The sequence below is a fragment of the Panthera uncia genome, chromosome B1, assembly GCF_023721935.1.
Source record: "Panthera uncia isolate 11264 chromosome B1, Puncia_PCG_1.0, whole genome shotgun sequence".
NCBI lineage: Eukaryota > Metazoa > Chordata > Mammalia > Carnivora > Felidae > Panthera > Panthera uncia.
Genome location: NC_064811.1, coordinates 55814034 through 55836343, shown reverse-complemented (window position 1 = coordinate 55836343; position 22310 = coordinate 55814034). Strand labels below are relative to the sequence as shown.

Below are 22310 nucleotides of genomic sequence, written 5' to 3'. Positions count from 1 at the left end.
TTAAGGTATACTGGTCAGGTACTTTGTAGAATGTCCCTCAATTGGAGTCTTCTGAGGTTTTTCTCCTGGTTAGACTGGGGTTATAGGATTTGGGGAGGAAGAACACAAAGGTGCCATTTCACTACACCTTGTCAAAGATTCACGTTCTAAGCGTGACTTATCACAGGCATCAGTTTTCATGATCTTGCCAACATAGAGTTTGCTAAGTGACTATAAATTTCCTTTTATTTCTTTCTATATCATACTTTTGTGAAGCAAGTTACTAAGCATGGCCCACATTGAAGAAGCAGGAAGTTCCATCTTCTTGAGGAATAGTAGCTACATAAATCATTTGTAATTCTGTGTAGATGTGTCACTTCTCCCTTACTTATTTAATCTTGTATATCAATATGGACTCCTAAAATTTTATTTTTTGGCTTATAATCCTATATTACGTTATTTTGTTGCTCCCACTGTTTTTTGGTTTTTATGCCACTTCCTTACTTTCTGGTATTACAAGATGTCCCAGACCTAGAATCAGCCATTTCTCCAAAGAGCCCTGGTTCCTTTTATTGGAGAATGGTATTAGAAACCAAATTTAAGTTTCTTTTTATTTTTTATTTTTGAGAGAGTATGAGCAGGACAAGGGCAGAGAGAGAGGGGGACAGAGGATCTGAAGTGGGCTTTGTGCTGACAGCAGAGAGCCCAGTGTGGGGCTTGAACTCCCAAACCGTGAGATCATGACCTGAGCCAAAGGCAGGTGCTTAACTGACTGAGCCACCGGGCCCCTCAGAAACCAAGCTTCTGTTTCTTTTTTTTTTTAATATGAAATTTATTGTCAAATTGGTTTCCATACAAAGATTGAATGCTGGGTTGTGCCTGTTGTTTCCAAGTGTTGGCTTCCAGGCCCTTTCATCAGAGGAATCTGTGTACCAACCCATATTCATCTTCCCCAACCGAAATTCTGTATCCACTTCCCCCTTCCCTCAGCTTTTGGCAACCACAATTCTACTGTGTCTGAATTCGACTGCTCTAAGGAGTCATGCAAGTGGAGTCACATGCCCTTCTATGGCTGGTTTGTTTCACTTATAATGTCCTCAAGGCTCATGCATGTAGTAGATGTCAGAATTTCCTTCCTTTTTAAAGCTGAATAATATTCCATTGTATGTATCTACTGCATTTTATTCTTTCATTGGTCAGTGGACACTTGGGTTGCTTTTCACATTTTGGCTGTTGTAAATAATACTGTGAACATAGGTGTATAAAATGTGTTTTGAGTCCCTGTTTTCACTTTTGACTACAGTATACCCAGAAGGGGAATTGCTCTATTATGTGGTAATTTTAATTTTTTCAGGAACCATCACACTGTTCCACAGTGGCTGCATTGCTACCAACAATGCACAAGGGGTTCTAATTTCTCCACAAGTTAATTTTGATGAAGTCCAACCTCTGTTATTTTTTGTTGTTAACTGTGCTTTTGGGGTCTTACCTAAATTTTTGCCAAATAGTTGTGATGAAGTTTTTCCTCTTATTTTCCTATGAGTTCTAGTTCTAGCTCATTTGTTTAGATCTTTGAACAATTTTGAGTTAATTTGTGTATGTTATGTAGTAGAGGTCCCACTTTTTTTTTCTTTTTTGGCATGTGGACATCCAATTTTTGTCAGCAAATTTGTTGAGAAGACTGTCCTTTAAGCCCCTTTTGGTCTTGGCACCCATCTCAAAAATCATTAGTCCATATATGTGAAGGTTTATTTCTAAGTTCTTTCACTTCATTGGTCTAGGTCTTTATGCCAGTACCATGTTGTTTTGATCACTGTAGCTTTGTAGTGAGTTTTGACTTCAGAAGTGAGAACTCCAACTTTGTTCTTTTTTCAGATTGTTTTGGCTATTTGGGTGTCCCATGAGATTCCATATGAATTTAAGACAAATGCTTCTATTTCTGCAAAAAATATGGGTATTTTTGATAGGAATACTTGGAATCTGTAGATGGTTTTGGGTAGTATTGACATCTTAATGATATTAAGTCTTCCAATTCATAAACATGGAGTGTCCTTCTATTTGTTGGTATCTTTAATTTCTTTAGGCAGTGTTGTATAGTCTTCAGTGTACAAGTCTTCTGCCTCAGGTTGTTTAGTCCTAAGAATGGTATTCTTGTTGCTACTGTGAATAGTGGAAAGAACAGTTTTTGTTTTGTTTAATTTTTTTTTTTAACGTTTATTTATTTTTGAGACAGAGAGAGACAGAGCATGAAGGGGGGAGGGTCAGAGAGAGGAAGACACAGAATCTGAAACAGGCTCCAGGCTCTGAGCTGTCAGCACAGAGCCTGACGCGGGACTTGAACTCATGGACCACGAGATCATGACCTGAGCCGAAGTCGGCCGCCCAACCGACTGAGCCACCCAGGCGCCCCAAGAACAGTTTTTAAGGAAGACAGACCTACTATGAAGTCAAGCCTTTCATGACTTTGTTTCCTTGCTTTTGTTGACAGCTACACTAATAACAGATCGTTGGAGCTTTATTTCAAAAAGAGAAAGGGCTGGGGCGCCTGGGTGGCTGGCTCAGTTGGCTGTGCGTCAGCTGTGCGTCAGACTTCGGCTTAGGTGGTGATTTCACAGATCATGGGTTTGAGCCCTGCATCTGTGGTCAGCACAGAGCCTGCTTCAGATCCTCTGTCCCCCTGCTTCTCTCTACCCCTCCCCTGCTTGAGTGCTTTCTCTCTAAAAAAATAAAACATGAAAAAAATGCTAAATAGCTTATGTGTAAGTCTCAATAAAATCTCAGTGGCTAATTATTCTTCCTCATATTCCATGTACAGAGCTGCCTCTTTTCAATTTAATTCAAAACTAATTATAAATAACTTTTGCTAGTTTAGGATAATTCCACATATTATCTGTAGCACTTAGAACAGTGCTGAAAACATGTAGGTGGCCAAAAATAAGACAAATGAAGAACCACACACACACACACACACACACACACACACAGAAATATTTAAAGGGAAAAAAACCAGTCAACAACCTAGGCAAGACTATTAGATTTTATTCTTTCCTAGTACTCTTATAGCTCAACTTTACCATGTAACAAGCCAGACTTCCCGAATAACAACTCTTTCCCAGGCTATAACCCTTCTCAGGAGACAGAAGATCAAGTATCATGGTTCCAGGATGTTTTCACCCCAGAATTCTAAACCAGTTACAGAATCATATCTTCTTAGGTCTTAATTGGAATCAAACAATCTAGGCACATGTAACATAATCAAAATAGCATATACCATTTCTTTCCTTCCCTTGTGGAATGCACATTCCTCTTTTCCCCCAAAGGGTTTGTTATGAAGAGATGTTTGAGTGTCACGTTTTCCAAGAAACCTACCAGTTCAAATTCTTGGCTCAGAATAAGGTATCGCTTATTCAAGAAAATTTAATAAATATTCTGATCTAATTGTTCTCAGACATGGACAAATTTGTTTTACACGCAACTTAGCTTTGCTTTCAATAACTACTTGCAAAAGTCAAACCCTATCTTTAAAATATCTTACAATTTTCCTTAGGACTTGGGAGAGCAGGGAAGGATGAGGAAGGGAGTTGGCTTATTTTTTAGTAGGACATTCTGAAAAGGGCAGATATTTACTTTTGAAGTCAAAGTGGATAAACTGTCAAGTGTTCCTCTTGTTCTGATATTGAAAACATTTATAGCCCAGGGCCTTCCTGGTCCTGAAACTATAATAAATTATAATATTGTTTTAAGTACATTCAAAATTTATATTACTCTTTAATTTCTTTTCCCTGAGTTTGGGTTCACAGTTTGGTAGAGATACTTGAAAGAGGTAGTTAGTGGGGATGAAGAGGAAACAATGTTTATGTCTAGCAGCACCCAGGGAAAATATATAATACCTATTATTTTGATCTCAGGTAACATTTATCTTTCCCCCTTGAATCTGCACATTAATAGAGGGAGATAATCATTTTCCTTTTCTTATCTGTTGGACTCTCTCTCCTATTATATTCACCCCAGTATTATTATCACTATTCATAAAAATGAATAGCCCCTCCAAAGACAAGTTACAGAATTAAGCCTTCAAGGTGGAGTTGTTTAGATTTAGAAGAGAGGTGCTCAACTGAGTAACTTTTATTCATATAGTCATTAGGGAAAATGAGCAAAATTTCCAGGACCCCCAACTACTCATTGCCTTTTCTCCCTGGACCTGGTTTATTTAAATCATTGCTATCAATTCTGGAGTTGATTCTAAGGTCTGGGCTCTAGGAAATCTTGACATCTAACACAGGTACAGACACTGGTCCAGGCCTTGGCTTCCAGTCTTACGATGGGCTGGCGGAATACTGTTTCATCAGATGCTCATGGCAGGGATTGCAAACTCGCTCAGGCTTGATACTTGAGGGAAGAGGCAGTTCATTTGTTGAGCAGGTATCACAGAACGTTCCTCTGCAGTTCTTACACATATTCTACAAGGAAAAGAGGAGGTTAGGTGGGGGATAGAGGAGCAGGGCATATAGATGCATGGAATAGAAAAGGCCAGATATGGTAATTATGGCAATACCTAATTATTGACTAATGTCTGCTATGTGCCAGATAGTATCTGACCAAACAGTTTCTGTCTACAAGGAAGCCTACTGTCTAGTTCTTAGATCTAAACGAAGAGAAGCAGTGCCACAGAATTCAAAAGAACAAATAATACACAAATTGCTTACTCTTAGAATGTTCGCACCCATTATATTCACTTTTATGTGGGCTAATTCTAAAATTAGTTTGCAAGTACTTAAGAATACTCCAAATAAGGAGGCAGGCAGTGAGTGACCTAGCCATGGACTGGGTAGCGGTAGCCAGCCTAGGATTAAAAAACTTGCGGAGCATGAAGTGAAAGTAGAATTCCTAATACACTGATGTGCTTAATGCTTCCCTGTAATACTCTATAGACATATCTTTTGGGATATCAGCGCAGCAGGAGCACAGCTTCCCTGCATCCTCTTTATAGGGAAATCAGTCTCTTTATTAAGCTTTTTGAATATTTAGTGGCCATGCAATGGGACAGCACGTGGGTCATTATGGCAGTGTCACTGGTAAGGCTGTGTGATAGGGTGGCACACACATAGCTCCAAGGGTCCCTAGTAAAGGCTGTGAAGAGTAATTCCCCCCGTTAATAATGCTGCTTTCTCCCAAACAATTCACCTTCCTGAGGATGCAGCAGAGGTAGGGGGTCACTTTTATTTGAAAGCCCGAGAGGAATTTTCCTCTGACATATTGTAGTTACTGTGCAGAATTAGAAAAGCCAGAATTAGATTCTCTTCCAGAAACAGACATTATTTCTGTAATTCCAATTCCAACTCTATAAAGGCAGCTCATCTTTATCTGATTCCGTTAAGACTAGGTCATATTATAGTTTTGCTTTTTAAAATTCAGCATGATCACAAAGGGTGGCATAGAGGCCGCAAAGGCAGAATTCGGCACATTTCCTCATCTCTTCCAAGCACTTGTTTCTTACAGTCATTTGCCCATTTCTGGAACATCTATGAACTGGGGACCGCATGACAGGCAGGGTGGGGGGGGGGTAGATATTAACTATGAGCAGGTCAAAGACCTGGCTATCAGAATACTTGCTGTATCTGAACACTTCCTTCACTCTGCCTACTCTAGCAAACTGGGGAAGCGCTCAAGCAGAGACCCTTGAGGATCTGAGGGGAAAACTAGTGGTTTTGGTGGAGAGAGCTCATTTCCCTCTCAGAGGCTGATTCTCCAAATAATTCAAAGAATCTCCCTTCCCCAAAACTGTCTGATTTGTTCTAAGCTGGATGGAGTACTGGAAGAGTACAGACTTTGGGGCCAAAGTCAGGCTGCAGCTGGGCCTTGCCACTTATGACTTGAGTAACTTTGAGAAATATGCTTCACATCTCTGAGCCCCAGGTTCATCTACAAAATGATGTCACAGAGGAGATAAGCTTTACAACAGGGACTTGGTCTACGCTTTGCTCATTACTCTTTCTCCAGCACACGAGATAGCACATTCTACACAGCAGGCACTCAATAAACATTTATAAATTTGTTTTAAATTCTTTATATTTGTGTTCATGGGGATTTACTGACATGACATACTATGACTGAAAAAAACGGGTACACAATAAATGCTTGCTCCTTTTGCTTTTTCTCCCCACTCTGCACTCTACACAGCAAAGTCCCTGTTACTGAAAGGGACTAGTGGTGTAACGGACATCCTGGTGAAGAACCTGTTTGGTTCTCAGCATCGTTACCTTTGCAAGGCGGCCGTCTTGCTGGCACAGCTGACACATCTGTGGCTTTGCAGAGAGCAGCGGCTGGTCCTAAACCACATATTGAGCCAGTTAGCTTCTCTTGGTCTCAGAAACATGAATACTTTCAGAATACTCATTTTTTTTAAGTTACAAAATTAATACAACCACGCTACAGGCTATCTGGAAACTAAAGAAACAAATTGTATACGGTCCTCACGCCTTAATACAACTCTACTAATCCTATCACTATCCTTGGAGCTCTTTTCACTTTTATAATAAAGTAACATGTGATTTCAGTTATAAAAAGAAAATTCAAGTATACAAGTATGAAGTAAGAAGTTTCAAAAAGCCCCATCCCTCTTTTCCTATCATATCATCAGGAATAGAAAGCAATATTCTATTTTGCTTTTTTTTTACTTTTTAAAAATTCCTAACAGATAAATGAAAGGGGTGACTCAGTCATAGCAGCCTGTGTCTTCTTTCTCATGGGTTGTCATATCCTATTATATATGCAAAGTATCTTACAACCATTTATATTTGTTTATTTCCAAGTGAGCAAGAAGTATTTTTTCTGTTTTATAGAAGAGAAAACTAAGGGAAGAGGAGGCACTCTCTTAGGTCAAAGAGAATTTCTAAGAAGTGAGACGTGCCATTTCCTTAGTAAATTGCTCAGAGCTGTACTACTTCCTGTGAGAGTTTCAGGCCAATGCGTGTTTGTTGAGGATACTGTTAAAAGGACGGGGCACAGAGGCCTGTGTTCAGCTAGGAATGGGACAGCCAACTACATCATTTACACGAGATGTTTGAGAACAGGAGACTCGGTTACCTGTTCATTCGCAGGGGGAGACGGCAGCCTACAATGGAAAATTAAAAACAGTAACAAACAGCAACTTATTATATTTCCATGTGAATCATTTCAAAAGCAAAGAAAAAGCATTACCATGGTTCTTTTATGTTGTTGGAACTGACATAATTATTAATCTTGACCTCCAAGGAGAAGAAATTTTTGTAGTTAAACCTATTACTAGAATCTGATCCTTGACCTACATTATGGTTCCTGTTTAAAAATGGATTTGGAATTACATTTGTTGTTTTCTTTTTACTGCCAAGAAAATAGTTAGCACTTGTATCCCAGCCAATAAAACTCCAATGGCCAATGCTATACATTTTAAAAGTTTCTTTTTTCTGATATTATAGAAACCTATTATATGTCATGTATTAATCCCCTCTTCCAAATATTCTTAAGATGTGAACTTTAGCAAATTAATGAGGGAGAGAATGGATGAGATTGTCACAGTTCTGGGGATAATGCACCACAGATCCACAGTGGTTCCAGTTCTCTTCCATCGAGTGGCAGGGCGACCACCAGAGTGACCAGGTTCTCAGCTGTTCCTTGGACCGTAATCCCAAGAAACCTGGGTATGTTTTAGGACTGTAGTTCAGGATCTGGGAGCTGCTTTAGACAAAGGACTTATACACAGAAGACATGGTAAGTAGAGGCAACTTAGGTGTGCCACCTTGCCTCTCTGCTCCTCAGTTTTCGCATCTGTAAAGTAGGAACAGATGATTAAACTTTCCTAAGAATTAAAATGTTAAGGAAATAATGAATGTGACGTGACACAGACATAAGGTAGTCTTGTCTTATATTCCCAGGGCCTAAATCAAAACCTGGCATGTAAGGTCCTCCTGATTGTAAAGTACTTGGTTTTAGGCTGGAATGGGGCCGATTCTGAAAGGCTCTTTTAAGTCCTTGTTAATTTTATAGCCTTTCTAGTTCCTTTCTGTGGCCCATGCTCATCTGTGGGGTAGTTTAAGGTTAGTCCTACATCAGACCATGCTCTCTTTGGGAGTAAACTTAAAGGCTTTGGAATCATTCTGGCCTTGGAGGCCAAGTGCCTGCATAATCAGTCTACTGTTGGGACTCTGATTTATCTTCTCCAGCAGCTACTTTGCTCAGGTGGCACACGGCCTTATTCTTGAGGCATCAAAGCCTAGACAGGGACAGGTGCCAAAAATGTACACTGCATTGTTCTCTCCAACCCCCACTGTGGTGTCTTTCTTGTTATTAACCTTTGCTGTTGTTGTTGTTGTTGTAACAGAGCGAATTTTGGAGCAGTTTTAGGTTCACAGAAAAACAGAAAAACTGAGCAGAAAGTACCGACATTTCCCAGAAAGTATTTCCAATATACTTCACCGGCCCCCCATGCTCCCCCAATATCTACATTCCGTAACAGGGAAGGGGGGGAGGGGGTAGACAATGTTACAATCAGCAAACCTACACTAACACGTCATAACTACTCAAAGTCTGCAGTTTAGGGTTCACTCTTGGTGTTGTACATTCTATGGGTTTGGACAAATGTAAGACATGTATCTAGCATTACAATACCATAGGAGTATTTTCACTGTCCTAAAAAATTTTTACTGTGCTTAAATCCATGCATATCCCCTAACCCCTGGCAATCACTGTCTCCATGGTTTTGGCTTTTCCAGAATGTTATACAGTTGGACCACCTTTGTTTTTTAATGCAGTGGCACTGTGTAATATTTTGTTATATTTCTACTTGCTAAAATAATTGTTAAAAGTTCACTTCCTTGATACTATCCTAATACTTTTCATAGTGAGCAAATCAGATGAAAAGTTAAGAAAAAGACAAAGAGTTAGGCTGTTTGAGACCCTTAAGAGAAAGGACACGAGGGAAATGAGAGGATTTATGTGAAACATAGCTGCCCTCCACTAGCTCACAAGTGGAAACAAGTCCTACTCAAGCACACTAAAGACCCTGAGAAATGCTATGACTTGTACTTCGTTCCTTTGTGATGCCGATCCAGTAAAGATGAAACATAATCTTTGAAGTGATCATGTGAGTTTGAGGACTAAGCAGGGGAAGAGTCGGAGGACAGCTTGATTATTACCCTGCTTTCTTCTAAAATGGACTAAATGGGTTTGGTTTTAATACGTGCTCTCTGCTTGACTTGTTCATGCCCCCTTTGAAATAACTTGCTGGAGTATTACTATTACAAGTCAGTGTCTGGTCAGTGCCATTGCCCATATGTATCGAAAGGTCCCTCTTCCCACCCAAAATACATTTATATCTTAGTATTTTATTAACAGACACCTGTGGCTTTCGTCCAGGGGCTTTTTAAGTTTAGCATTTTCCTCTTGAATTTTGTGCTTCCCATCCTGCCAAAAGAAAACAGCCCAGTATATTAATTATTCAGAATGCTAAGCAGTGATGATGCTGCAGACATTTTCTTCTGTATTGACTTAGCTTAGGCATAACACTAAGCAGCTTTATTATTATATGGAAGGAATTTACCTTCCAGAATATTTCCTCATTCTTTGCTCTAATTACTTTCTTAACAAATTATTCTGATAGGGTTTGCAACAAATGATTTTCAGAGTAGGTATTCTCCTTAACTCTTGCGATTCAAATAAAATTCAGAATATATCCTATTTACTTGTGAGTAAATAGTGAGCTCAAGGTATCAGTTACTGCTTAGGGTATCTTAGTTACTTCTGTCCATCTCTATATATCTTCACCTCCCACTCCCCACTGAGCTCTGGATAACTGGTAAAACCAAGCATGGCCATATATAGCAGACTATAACCCTGTGGACACTCAGTCAAGCAGCTGCCACAACACCGTAACAACTTGCATAGCCTAGACACTTGAGTTTTGTATTTCGAAGGACCAATGTAAAGTTCCAAACATCCACTCTACCAAAGTGTGTAAGCCCTGCCTAGGCAGTTTTCAGTGACAAATTCTTTCTGTGGACACTGCTGTCTGCCTTGAGCTGCTGTCCATCAGCCTCCAAAAATAGAATGCACATTCTTAGACCACTCAAGTGTCAAGGAAAGGAGGTTAATGCAACATTTATACTCCTGGAACCCCTACCGCAGGACAATTCCAGATTGAGAAACTTAAGACCTCACTGGAAAAGCAGGGTAAAAAAGGCCAAGAATTTAAGTAAATCTCTATAAGCCCTTCTAAGTAGATTTTATGTTTGCTAAACTAAACTAATGAAGTTGGCATGCTACAAAAGGAGTGGTATTTTGTACACTTTAAATTGCAGTGAATACTACTACATAATAAATTTCTATTTACCATTATTTTCTGCTCTCCAGCAAATTAGCATCTCTTTCTCTAGCAATTTTAAATTAAGAAGCTTATAAATTTGTCTTGCTTTGTTATATATGATGTAAACAAAGAAGATAATTTTTTCCCTGTGTCTGTCTTTGACAGAAAATGTATTTAATACGTTTCTGATTTTATTATTTAACGACATTGGCTCCCGTTTCATGGATCCCAGAGATGGACTTTTCCATTTTAGCTTCCTAACCACTACAGGAGCTGGGAGTCTCACTCCTAAGACTGTCCTGTAGATATGTCTACTCTTGCTCTTTAATCACTCTATGTTCCCTCTTCTAATTTCCCAAGAAAAGTAAAACTGGAATCCTCATGATTCTGAAAACGGTATACAGAAGCAAATCCACATTTAAGACAATTCTGTTAAATGGAAAATCAGGGTGGGGAAAGATTACTATAACATATTATTGAAGATGTTAGCCAGTAGAATCCCAAGGAACACCAGTTTTTGTTAAGATACCAAAACAATCTTAAAGCGAAAGGGATTAAGAGGGTCACTGGAAATCATGGTTATTAATCTTCTTTTCCAAATGAAATCAAGTCAGAGAGAGTGTCCAGAGACAGACTGAGAATCAAGGCCTTGTGTTTACCCCAGGTCTTGTCTGCCATCTACATACTCAAGGCCACAGCAATTAAGCTCATGTTCCAGGAGAGAATACTGTCCAGCCCATCGAAGTAGCCTCTAAAAATTAAGTAAATGAACAAGGGAATAACAAATATTACCGTTTTGGGTTCTGGCTTCTGAAAGCCCTTTCCTGGGATGTTCCTGTTGTTTTGTAACCTTCTTTCTCTTTCCTGTTTTAGCTCTAACTCAAGCTGGTGCCTGGGACAGATGGGAGAGGAAAAGGATGAAAATTTGGGTTTCTGCACTCATAATCTCTAAAGAACGCCCAACCCTTTTCTTAAAGCTCAGCAATTACATTTTAATACTTGATTAATAAAAGGATACCAGATATATATGGGCAATCAGGTTTTAAGGTGTTAAAATATAATACAGTAAAACCAGTAACACTAAAATACAGACATTTTTTAAATCTTTCTTGGGTAATTAAGAATGTACTTTAAGATCTCCTAGTACCCGAGGGTCACCACTCTCTGAATATCAGTATTATTATTAACTCTTTTTTTTTAAGAGTCTTACAATATTTCTTTAACATTTATTTATTTTTGAGAGACAGAGAGAAACAGAGCACCAGTGGCAGAGGGGCAGAGAGAGAGAGAGGGAGACACAGAATCCGAAGCAGGCTCCAGGCTCTGACCTGTCAGCACAGAGCCCAATGCGGGGCTCGAACCCATGAACCATGAGATCATGACCTGAGCTGAAGTCGGCCACTTAACCGACTGAGCCACCCAGGCGCTCCTAATATTAACTGTTAATAAAGAGTTGTAGTCAACTGAATGGCAATTAGTAGGATTTGCTATAATGAAAGACAGTATTTACCAATTTTCAACAAGAAACAATATGAAAGCACTAACACTGTAGTCCCATTTCGTTTTAATTAGCTGGTCTCTCTTTACAGTTATGTGTTCAATGCCCAGTTACATCATCAGCCACTAATGTCCTTAGTAGCCGTGTGCTTTTATATCTAACAACAAAGTTCTCTTTGTTTGAAGTCAGTGGCTTCTGCAGAGAATTGAGTCTCATTTGACAGATAATATGGAAGAGTTGTTAAGGACTTGGGAGTCAAGAGAGAGACAGGCTTTGAGAATGCTGCCACTGACTAGCTGCACTGTGTCAATCTGGACAAACTGAACCCATCTAAGCTTTAATTTCATCTGAAAATGGGGGGGGTAATATAGTCAACTACTAATAGGGTTGATGGGAAGATGTTAGGACAGAAAGCCTGTGAAGTACTTTGTGAAGTTTCTGCACACAGTAAAAATTTAGGAAATACCATTATTAGTGTTAGGTTGGCTATTAATTCTCTTACTTCTTTCTATTTATTTGGGACCTTGAATTCTAATTTCCTAATTCTTTGGTTGCAAAGCATGTTGACAAGATTTGGAAATGTTGATACAGGTGAAGCTTTCTGAATCTAATTCCAGAGAAAGGACATTACAAAGACAGAACAGAGGAGGCTGGATCCTGGGACCGCCTAATCTGCGGCTAGCCTTAGAATTACCCACGACCACCCTGTCAGCTCCTGCTGCCCTCTCTTCACCGCTGCCTGGTGAGCTCCTCCACTTCCAGCTGCAGACTGTTTATCTTGTCTCCGAAGTCCTGCTTGAACAGCCGGTTGTCCAACTCAGCAGACTGGCGGTCTCGCTCAGCCTGGCGCAATCTGGATGTGAGCCACATGAACTTGTGATAAAAAACAAAAGCCATGGTGGGGAGGAAGACCAAGTTTACAACACAAAATAAAGCAACCCAAGGAAGAAGGCATGGAGAGACGTGGCGTGGCGGGGTGGGGTGGGGTGGGGGGGACAAAAAGCTTTGCAGGACACAGGGGAAGAAATTATATGAGGGAAAAAAGATGGAGAAGAAACAAATTCCAACGAAAAGTAAGATGAAGGCGAACCAGGCAGAGGAAAAGTTGATTTTCCAATTTTTTTTATTCTAGTACTACAGTTTACAGCCATTAGATGATAAACAATAAAACATCACTTTTTAGAAAATCCATATCCAAAGCCAACCTCAAGTACACAGTAATTAAAGTCAAATCCACCTTTTGTTTGTGTTTATTTCCTAATAGGTTTGGTACTTCATATTTCTGCTTTACACACATAACTGGAACTTGCAAATGGGCAACTACCTTATTATATGTGGAATTAGAACATGTTCCTGGTCCTTTCCCTAAACCACAAATTATATTAAATCACGGACATTACACATTAACCCTTACCAAGGCTTTTCGGGTGTTTCTATAAGGAAAAGCCTTTGCCAGAGTTTGGCCATCTCTTTCCTTTTCCATTCCCACCAGGTTGTGTGTGACTAAGTGGACAAACAACTCAGCACCGGGCCTACGTAAGATTCCTGATCGTATTCTCTGGAGAATTCTAATGAATGTTTTCTTCTATATATCCCATAACTTTGCACCTATAAAGAAGCATGTTCTAAAAGGTGAAACCTCTGGGGCTCTATATAATAGAATTTGAAAGCATGCTATCTGTAGTCTTTAAAATGTTTTATTTTAGTGTTTGAGCACTCCTCCCAAATGCTCATAGAAAAGGCAATTCATCACCACAAAAGGTTGATGAAGATAAGAACAGGTGCAAAATTATAAGAACTAAAATAAGTTCAAGAGCACAGGATATTCCATGAGGTTAGTCATATGCTCTTTGACTTGACTTTGGTTCAAGTCTGTAAGGACCTATAGAAGCACAAGTGAAATCTATCTTACTCTCTTAATTCTGGTTTTTCCATGAAGAAGGTAAAGAGTTTCAAAAGCTGGAAGCAAAGGGGGGTTATCTTTGTTCCCACCTAAGCAGCTGAAATGCTGCAAATCATACCAAAATGAGAAAAAAACATTTTTTTGTCAAGACTTTTTGAAGGAATGAAGGCTTATGTACAGCCTGTTCCCCCATATCAAAAGTCATTAAAAAAAAAAAAAATCCAAGTATTTATAGGCTTATTTACAATGCAAAGCCTAGAAAGGGGTAGATCTGGGGTCACTTAGAAAAAGAAGCCCTGCTAATTAATCACTCTTGTGGTTATCTACTGGGAATGTTTGTTTTTAGACTAAATAATAATAAAGAGTTTATTATGTATCTATTTCCTACCTTGAGATGGTTTTCTAATAAAATTAGATAGTTAGTTTCCTAGAGACTAGCAAATCCCCATCTGAACAGAAAGTAACAGAAGCTCTTAAGTCAATGTTTCCAGCAAGGAATGACAGGTGGGGAACCATCACTCATGTCTATACCTTGTTGTCTTTGCTTCAAAAGGAAAAGCAAGATAGATTTGAAAATTGTGTAGTGGTTTTTTTTTGTGTTTTTTTTGTTTTGTTTTTTTTAATAGACGAGTTTTTCATTAAAATTGTTCTCTCTGAGCTACCTAAATAGGAAGTGGCACTGCAGGAAAATGGCAGAGGTAGAAGATGACAAATATTAGGAGGGTTTTCCAAGCTTCCACATTATTACGTTATCATAAGTTACCTAATCACTACCTTTATCTCTATGTACTTTAAAGAAATGTAATGATGCGGGTTTCCCACCCCCTCCCCCCCCAAAGTCACTAAGGCAAAAAAGTTGCAAGCAATCTTGGTTACTGAGAATAGAACTGTAGTGAGATGCTAAGTACTTATCCGTGGCTTGGGGAGTAAACCTACACAACAGAAGTGGAAAGGGGCCAGGGCCTAGGAGACACAGAGCTATTTTAGGAGAGTGCTAGTCCATACGCTGTCACCTCCTGTTCACTACGTCGCAGTGGCCGAGCAGGCTTGCTGGTACACACAATGCACCTAGAATCTGACATGGTCAGGGACTGCTTGTAAAGGCATCAATAAAATCTGCACACTGGGTTTTAATTAATTCCCTAGGCTTTTCTTGTGTGTGTTTTTTTTAAATGGTGTGTTTATCGGTCAACTCAGAAGTAATTTCTCAAAGTTTATTTGGCAATTAATTGAGAACTTATACTAAGGTTTCTAACTCTGGGGAGAAAATAAAGAAGAAAAAAACCCACAGCCTATATATCAAACTGGTTTTTTTTCCTTTCTTTTTTTTTTTAAAGTCCCAACAAATTCAAAGTCAATTTTTGGTGACATTTTATGTAGAATCAGAGCCTAAATGTAGTAACTTCCAGATTTCTTTCTTTACAATTAACTTGTACGTCAGACTTGTGAGGTGACCACTTGCAAAGTGCCTAATGATGTTTGGGGATCAGTTTATTCGCTGCACTATTTAAGGTCTTTGCCTGTTTCACCAAATCCTTTTCACTAAATTAGTAAGATAAAAATAAAAATGGAGTGAAAGGGGAATGAGAAAATGAATAAACGGGAAAGACAAAAATAACAAGAGAAAAAGTCAGCTTAATATATGAAGAAGGAAGTCATTGTTTTAGTTCTGTCTACTTTAAGTGCCACGTCAAAAAACTATCAAAAAATAATTTGCACAACATTTCAAAAATACAACTTATGAACACCAAAATTAATCTGTTAAATCATAAACATGTAAGTGCTCATGAGCAAGCACTTAGAGAATGTCCTAGTTAGACCTGATACTCTTTTATTAAAAACCAGTCAAACCAGAAGTTTCAAACTTATTCGCTCATTTGCAATTAACTTGTGAGTTACCATGAATATGCAGTGCCATTTAAGACCACCCCCTGGTCAAGCATCATCTGAATAAAAGAAGTAACCCATTCATCCTTTCATTCACGCAGGGGCTAAGCGAACATCTCGCATGTTTCATGGCACTGAGGCAGATCCAACGAGGGAACTTAAAGAATTCATTAACTAACCCTGAGAACTCACACTCTCATCAGAAGGTACACACACACACACACACACACACACTAAGGCTGTAACGTGAGGCAGAAAGTGAGAAGTAAGCATTATGGGCAGGTATGGATATAAGGCTCTGGGAATTCCAACAAGGGTCAATGGGTAGACTACTGTTATCAGAGAAGTATCAGAGGAAGCTTTGGAGAGATGGCATTTGAGTCTGAATGTAAAAAATGTATGTCAAGAACAAGGGAGTGGGAAGAGGAAGGGCATTTCTAGTTGGTGGGTCCACTAGGGAAGGAATGGATGGGGAAAGTGGAAGCATGTGCAGGGACCAGCAACTGTGTAGTTTTGCTCAAGTAAAAGAAGGGTGACCAGTGGGTGTTAAAGGTGGTATCACGGGCTGGCAACACAGAATGACCGTGGGTGCCACAACTCCTTCACAAGAGGACGTGTTTCGGGCAGACTGAATTGTAGGTACCAGTTGAAACAGTCAGAAGACGAAAACCCAAGACTGGTCTCCAGAGGGGACAGAGCTGGAGACAGACAAATTTAAGATAGCGGGCAGGGGTGACAGTGGGCACACAGAACCGCTCAGAAGAAAGGAGAGACAAGAGGGAGATGGTGGGGAGGAGAGAAAGGAGCTAAAGCATTAGAAGGGCCCTCAGTACCCCTGACATCACTAGCACCAACGCATTCCGAGACTTCAATGATGAAGAAGAAAATAACAACTGTAAACATATTTAAAAGTGCTTTCATCCTCACAGGTTATCTCTCCTCCAACATGACACTGAAATGGGATTATGGAAGAGGGTTACTGTTCTGCTGTTCAAAACAGTCACAAGAGGCTGATATGTTTCTTAAAAATGTTTTCAGTGACATCTTAGAGAAACACAAAATTTAACTGGCTTTCTACCAGCATGCCTGGTGTTAAGTTGGGAGAATCTCATACACTTTGTTTGCCAAATGCAGAGCACACTTCTCTTACTTCCAGCACTAAAAGCCCCAAGTGTTTCACTAAAGAAACAGCACTTTTACCTTTGTTCGAGTTGTTTGATGGTAGCAGCCATCTGATTAGTTTTCTCTTCCAAGCGACTGTTTAATTCACTTTTCTGTTTCACTCCTAAGTCTGAACTCTGTTACGGAAAAGAAGTATGAGTGATGTACATATAACATAAAGTCCTGAAATAAATCACACATGCCTCTTGAACCTTACGAGTAAGTGGGAAATAGAGAAATAGAAATGCTCATATATTTGTATACCAGTTAATTTCCTGATGGAGAAGAAACAAAAAGCAATGTTTAAAATTAATATTGCTGTAAGCATCTTTGCCACAAAAATGAACATCAGAAGGTTCATCAATTTATCACATTTCAGTATAAAAGCTAATGGAATACAGAACTCAGTTGGCAGGTTAGGCTGGAGAGTAGAAATTATCTTATGGATGTAACAGACCCCCTTTCCCATTACAATCTGAAAAGTGACCATGGCTTTCCAGAACAGCAACACGGGACCCTGCAATGGTCTGATTCCCACAGTGGTTTATTGGCAGCTAGCCTCAAAATGAGATGCGACTCTGGGAAGCCCAGGGATCTTGGAGAGCCAGTGAGCCTATTCCTCTTATTCCCCCTACCTGCAGCTTAAAGGCAAGTTCATGCTTGAGAGCCCTGAGATCATCCAGCTGCTGTCGCAGAGACACAAGGGCGTCCTGCTTCTCACAGACATCCTTCTCCAGCATCTTCATAGCCAATTCCATCTCCTGTCGCATGCTGATCTGGATCTCCAGTTCTTTTTCAACATCCTGCCCCCAAAGGTAAATAAACTGCTTATTCTCTTTCATCAACTAAGTTCAAACTCTGCAATTCCAAAGGAAAAGGTGTGAACTCTCAGGTCTGAATATTTTGGCAAAATAGCTACAAGTTATCATTCAATGCAGAGACATTAACAACAATAATTAGGATCATCACAAAAATATTTACTCAATAATTTACAAATCTGAAAAACTTGGTAGGTCAAGATACTGCTATTTAATCTGTGTAAAATATGCACATACTTGAGACACTCCGTGATAGTAAGAGAAGGGATGTCATGTCCTATTATGGAAATGTATATACAGTGCTACAGTAGCTACCATAAAATGAAACAGATGCAGTTCTCTTCAATGTGGATGTTACTGACATACTTAAGAGCTCAAGAAACCCAAAAGATACTTTAGGTCCCCAGCATAAACATCTCAATAACGGGAATGATCGATATGGCTAACTGAATTTTTATATTCACTTAACATGAAACCCATTTTTGTTTCAACCATTATTAGTGCAACATTATTTGGATGATCAAAGATACAAAGACCTGAGGTTCTTCTGCATCCATGCTGTGCCTTGGGCATATCTAGGACCTACTTGCTTGGTTTCTTTTCTTTTTTAACAAACATATATCTTATTGTGACATAAGGAATGTGGAAAATTTTGTGTAAGATTTTGATTTTGATGTGCCATCTGAGGTACTTCTCTGTGCATGGGTAGCATGATTAAATGAGACTGCTTCTTAAAATGCTGACATATATTATTTCTAGAATCTTCCTCATAGAAAGTGTTTTGAGATCTAATCCATAAACACGTAGAAGGAAAATGATAGTCATTTCAAGGATACTAAGATTATATTGCTGTTTTCTCAGAACTCCTGAAATTCTATTCTTACACTGTTAGTTGGTGATAATTTTTAGTACAAAGCAGGTCACCTTTATTTGCAGGCTTTTCCCTATTTTCAGAAACACTATTGGTGGGGGGAGATCCTTTTGTCTGTCATATTATCAAAATTGCAGAAGTTAATATATCAATACCATTGATATATTAATATTAATATACTAATATTAATATACTAATACTTATTAGTATAATAAGGGGTGTATTGATATACTAATACTTATATAAAATCTATTACAAGAGTATTATTCATTATTATACATTTATGCACACACACACACACACCCTCTAAGGAGACAAATCAGAATCTTCACAGGGGTTTGGATCATAAAGTTTAAAAAAGTAGGTCCCATATACCTAATGTTCTTGTAACAGAAACTATAAAACTACAAAAGCTGTCTCAGAAAATGGACTGAGAAAGCATTATAGGGAATATGGGTTCAAAAAGAGTGAGAAACGGGGCTCTGGGTGGCTCAGTTGGTTAAGTGTCTGACTTCAGCTCAGGTCATGATCTCACAGTTTGTGAGTTCGAGCTCCGCGTTGGGCTCTGTGCTGATGGCTCAGAGCCTGGAGCCTGCTTCAGATTCTGTGTCTCCTTCTTTCTCTCTGCCCCTCACCCACCCATGCTCTGTGTCTGTCTGTCTGTCTGTCTCTCTCTCTCAAAAATAAACATTAAAAAAAAAAGTGAGAAACATACACCTGAAACTAATGTAACACTGTGTGTGACCTACACTCAAATAAAAAAATTAATTAAAAAAAAGTCATAGAAACAACTAATTAAAGTATCATTATAAGAGTCACAGAAGAGCTCTGTATGAACAATATTCTCATTAGCAAATATGATATGAAAAAATCCACGCTAAGACTTAGCTAAGAGGGTTTTCTAGATGTCATTTTAATTGAGTCAGATAATTAAAAATTTCCTACCATTTTTAAATATCTTATTTTTTCATTTAATTTTTTAAATGTTTATTTATTTTTGAGAGAGAGAGAGAGAGAGAGAGAGAGGGAGAGAGGGAGAGAGAAAGAGAGAGACGTGAGTAGGGGAGGGGCAGAGAGAGAGGGAGACACAGAATCCAAAGTAGGCTCCAGGCTCTGAGCTGTCAGCACAGAACCCAAGGCGGGGCTCAAATCCACAAACCCCAAGATCATGACCTGAGCCGGGGCTAGATGCTTAACTGACTGAGCCACCCAGGCGCCCCCAAAATTTCCTATGGTTTTCTAATATGTACTGTATTAATCAATTAGTAGCTAGCCCTTCCTATGGAAGAAGGTAATATCCTTGGTTAAGAGTGTTTTATACAACTAATGCCCAGTGAAGGTAAAAATCAACCATATGAAAACTTGCCTTTATGTAGAACCATATTCACGATAAACATACTCAAAATTAAAAAAAGAAAAAAGAAGAGTGAGAAACAGTTTTTTAGGATCTACAAAAATCTGTTAGGTCACTATTAATGTTCCTGACCCTGGTCTGTAAGGTCAAACCTCTCTAAGTGGGCCTTTATGTTTAATGGGTTTCTGAACTACTAGAACATAAGTGAAGTTTACCAGTCGCAATTGTGTCTCCTCCTTTAAATGCTTTCTGGCTTCACTCAGTGCTTGCCCATCTGAAGTTCTGTCCTGCTTAGGACCCTTGAAGAGATACATGAAATAGTAAATATATTTAAGGATTAAAAAAAAAAAACAACCCTGTACAGCGTTAGCTGACACTAGTACTGCTGTTTAGTAAGGAAAAATGATTATATGTGGTTAAACAGGTGTAACAATGAATGAAGACAACAAAGAGATTGAAGAAGCTTAGTAAATAAAAAATTCTGTTCTGAGAAATCACAGTTGTTTTCACAAAGTCCACACACTAAAGCCAAACGCATTACTCACAGCAAACGACTTCATCCCCACTCAGAGCCTAGTTGCTTCCTTTTTAGAAATAATTTTAATAACTATGGATATTTGGATTCTTAGGTCACAGAAGGTTAGAAGTATGAAGATAAAAGGGAGTGGGGAGACACTAATACTTTCAGGGAGAAGCAACAGATGCCAGTGACATCATAATAGCAGAGAAAAAGCACCCAGAGCAACCTGGAAACATTTAAGTATAGGTGCTAGAAGCTCTATCAGTTCCAACAGTCCCTACGGTAGCATCACTGTAATTTAGTACAGAATTGCCACTGTTGGTAATTATGATTTTCAGTCATCACAAAGGGCTAAATGTGTTAAATCATGTCCTCTATCTAAGACTGCTTAGAATTGTGTAGTACATAAAAGGTTTGCAAAAAAATCTGTATAGACATATATAAAAAGTTTGATACTTTAAGGGGTTAAGTTATCTGGTAAACTCATGTACATGGTAACTCCCAGTGGTACCAGATAAACACTTCTTACAAAATAGTACCATGGACTAAAAACAATGATATATTTAATAGAATGAATATAACCCTGAACTACAGTGCAAATCATTAGTACAAAACAACAAGAAATTGAATGAGACCTGTTCTTGGAATCTTTAAACAGATGTAGGTGGCACAGAAGCCAAGGAGCATCTGTAGGAGAAGGGGCCTCACCCTGGCATAACCTCCATTATTCACTCGATTCTACATGGAGTCTTAGTAAAAACAGCATGCTATATGTCAAGTAGCTATATGTTTGCTACTTCCAAACAGTCCTCTAGAGTAGAGGCCCTCCCCACCGCCCCGCTAACACGTTAACACATCTCTAGGAATGTTTTATAAATCCACTAAGGTTAACCTTCCGATTGGATTCCAATATGTAGGAGCTTTCCTCTTTAACTCGTTCCATTTCTTCTTGCAAGGTAATAATCCTGTTGTTTGCAACTGCAAGCTGTTGAAAAAATTTAAAAGGTAATCTTTTATTTTTCTTTTTTAACAGAGGATAAGATAATTCATGATCTGCTAGGACATCATTTTCAGGCTTGAATGTTCTTAGAAGGAAATAAAGTTATCTATGGCTGCATAAAAATGTTCTCATGGTGTGGGAAGTTAGGAAAAATATTTTTAAACTAGGTTAGGTAAAAATAAAAAATATCTACTGTTGCTTTTTGTGTAAACTCTTTTTCAGGACCAAAATGTTAACTTAAGATTGTTTACCTCAAGGGTATTCTCATGGGTAACTTATATTTTGTTATAATACCTATTTCTAAAATGTTTAATAAAGAGGTCACCTTGGGGCACCTGGGTATGTCAGGTGGTTAACTGTTGGACTCTTGATTTTGGCTCAGGTCACGATCTCACGGTTCGTGAGATGGACCCCTGCGCGGGCTCTGTGCTGACACCGTGGAACATTCTTGGGATTCTCTCTCTCTGCCCCTCCCCTGCTCACACACACGCAAGTATGCATGCATGCATGCTCTCTCTCTCCAATAAATAAATAAACATTATATAAAAAAAGAAGTCACCTCATGCCTTGGGATTCATCTTACAAATGATACATAAGAACTTTGATAGATGATTTTTAAGAGTAAAAAAATGAACTAAGTCCTCGCTCTAAAAGATACCATTAAGTATCAAAGAGACTTTTTTATTTCCGCACCTAAATAGGTAAGGTAATGTTATTAGCAGTACACTGCTAAGGGGAAACATTTATATCCCCATTCCAACAGGAGGGGATCTCCTCATGAGCAGTGAGCATAGGTTCTGCTTAGTTCTGGTTCTAGTGCGTTAAGTACAGAGGAACCTGGGCTCAGGCTGCTTTCTAGAGATGGGTCTGGAAGCCCATTTTTCCCTCTGCTCCATGGGCCTCACGGTGCATAAAAAAGTTAACTCTGGACAAGTGGGTCTGCTTTCTAGATCCAAAGACACCCTCAAATGGGTTCTTCC

At 39.0% G+C, this 22310-nt stretch overlaps 1 protein-coding gene across 10 annotated transcripts in view; it reads right to left on the bottom strand.

Moving 5' to 3' along the window:
• Window positions 1–2998: 2998 nt before the first annotated feature.
• RUFY3 (RUN and FYVE domain containing 3) overlaps window positions 2999–22310 on the bottom strand; it is an 80679-nt gene continuing 61367 nt past the window's right edge. For 3 of the 10 annotated variants that reach the window (XM_049630587.1, XM_049630589.1, XM_049630591.1), the window contains 10 exons: window positions 21223–21315; window positions 20026–20109; window positions 17403–17570; window positions 16807–16904; window positions 12550–12669; window positions 11111–11210; window positions 9356–9420; window positions 7066–7093; window positions 6240–6308; window positions 2999–4439 (listed from right to left, as the gene is read on the bottom strand). In XM_049630587.1, coding sequence (XP_049486544.1) covers window positions 4296–4439; window positions 6240–6308; window positions 7066–7093; window positions 9356–9420; window positions 11111–11210; window positions 12550–12669; window positions 16807–16904; window positions 17403–17570; window positions 20026–20109; window positions 21223–21315 — 969 coding nt within the window. In that variant the 3' untranslated portion in view covers window positions 2999–4295. Of the gene's footprint in view, window positions 4440–6239; window positions 6309–6530; window positions 7786–9355; window positions 9421–11110; window positions 11211–12549; window positions 12670–14919; window positions 15262–16806; window positions 16905–17402; window positions 17571–20025; window positions 20110–21222; window positions 21316–22310 lie in introns of those variants that run through there. The other 7 variants (XM_049630594.1, XM_049630595.1, XM_049630596.1 and 4 more) reach the window with 5 other exon arrangements.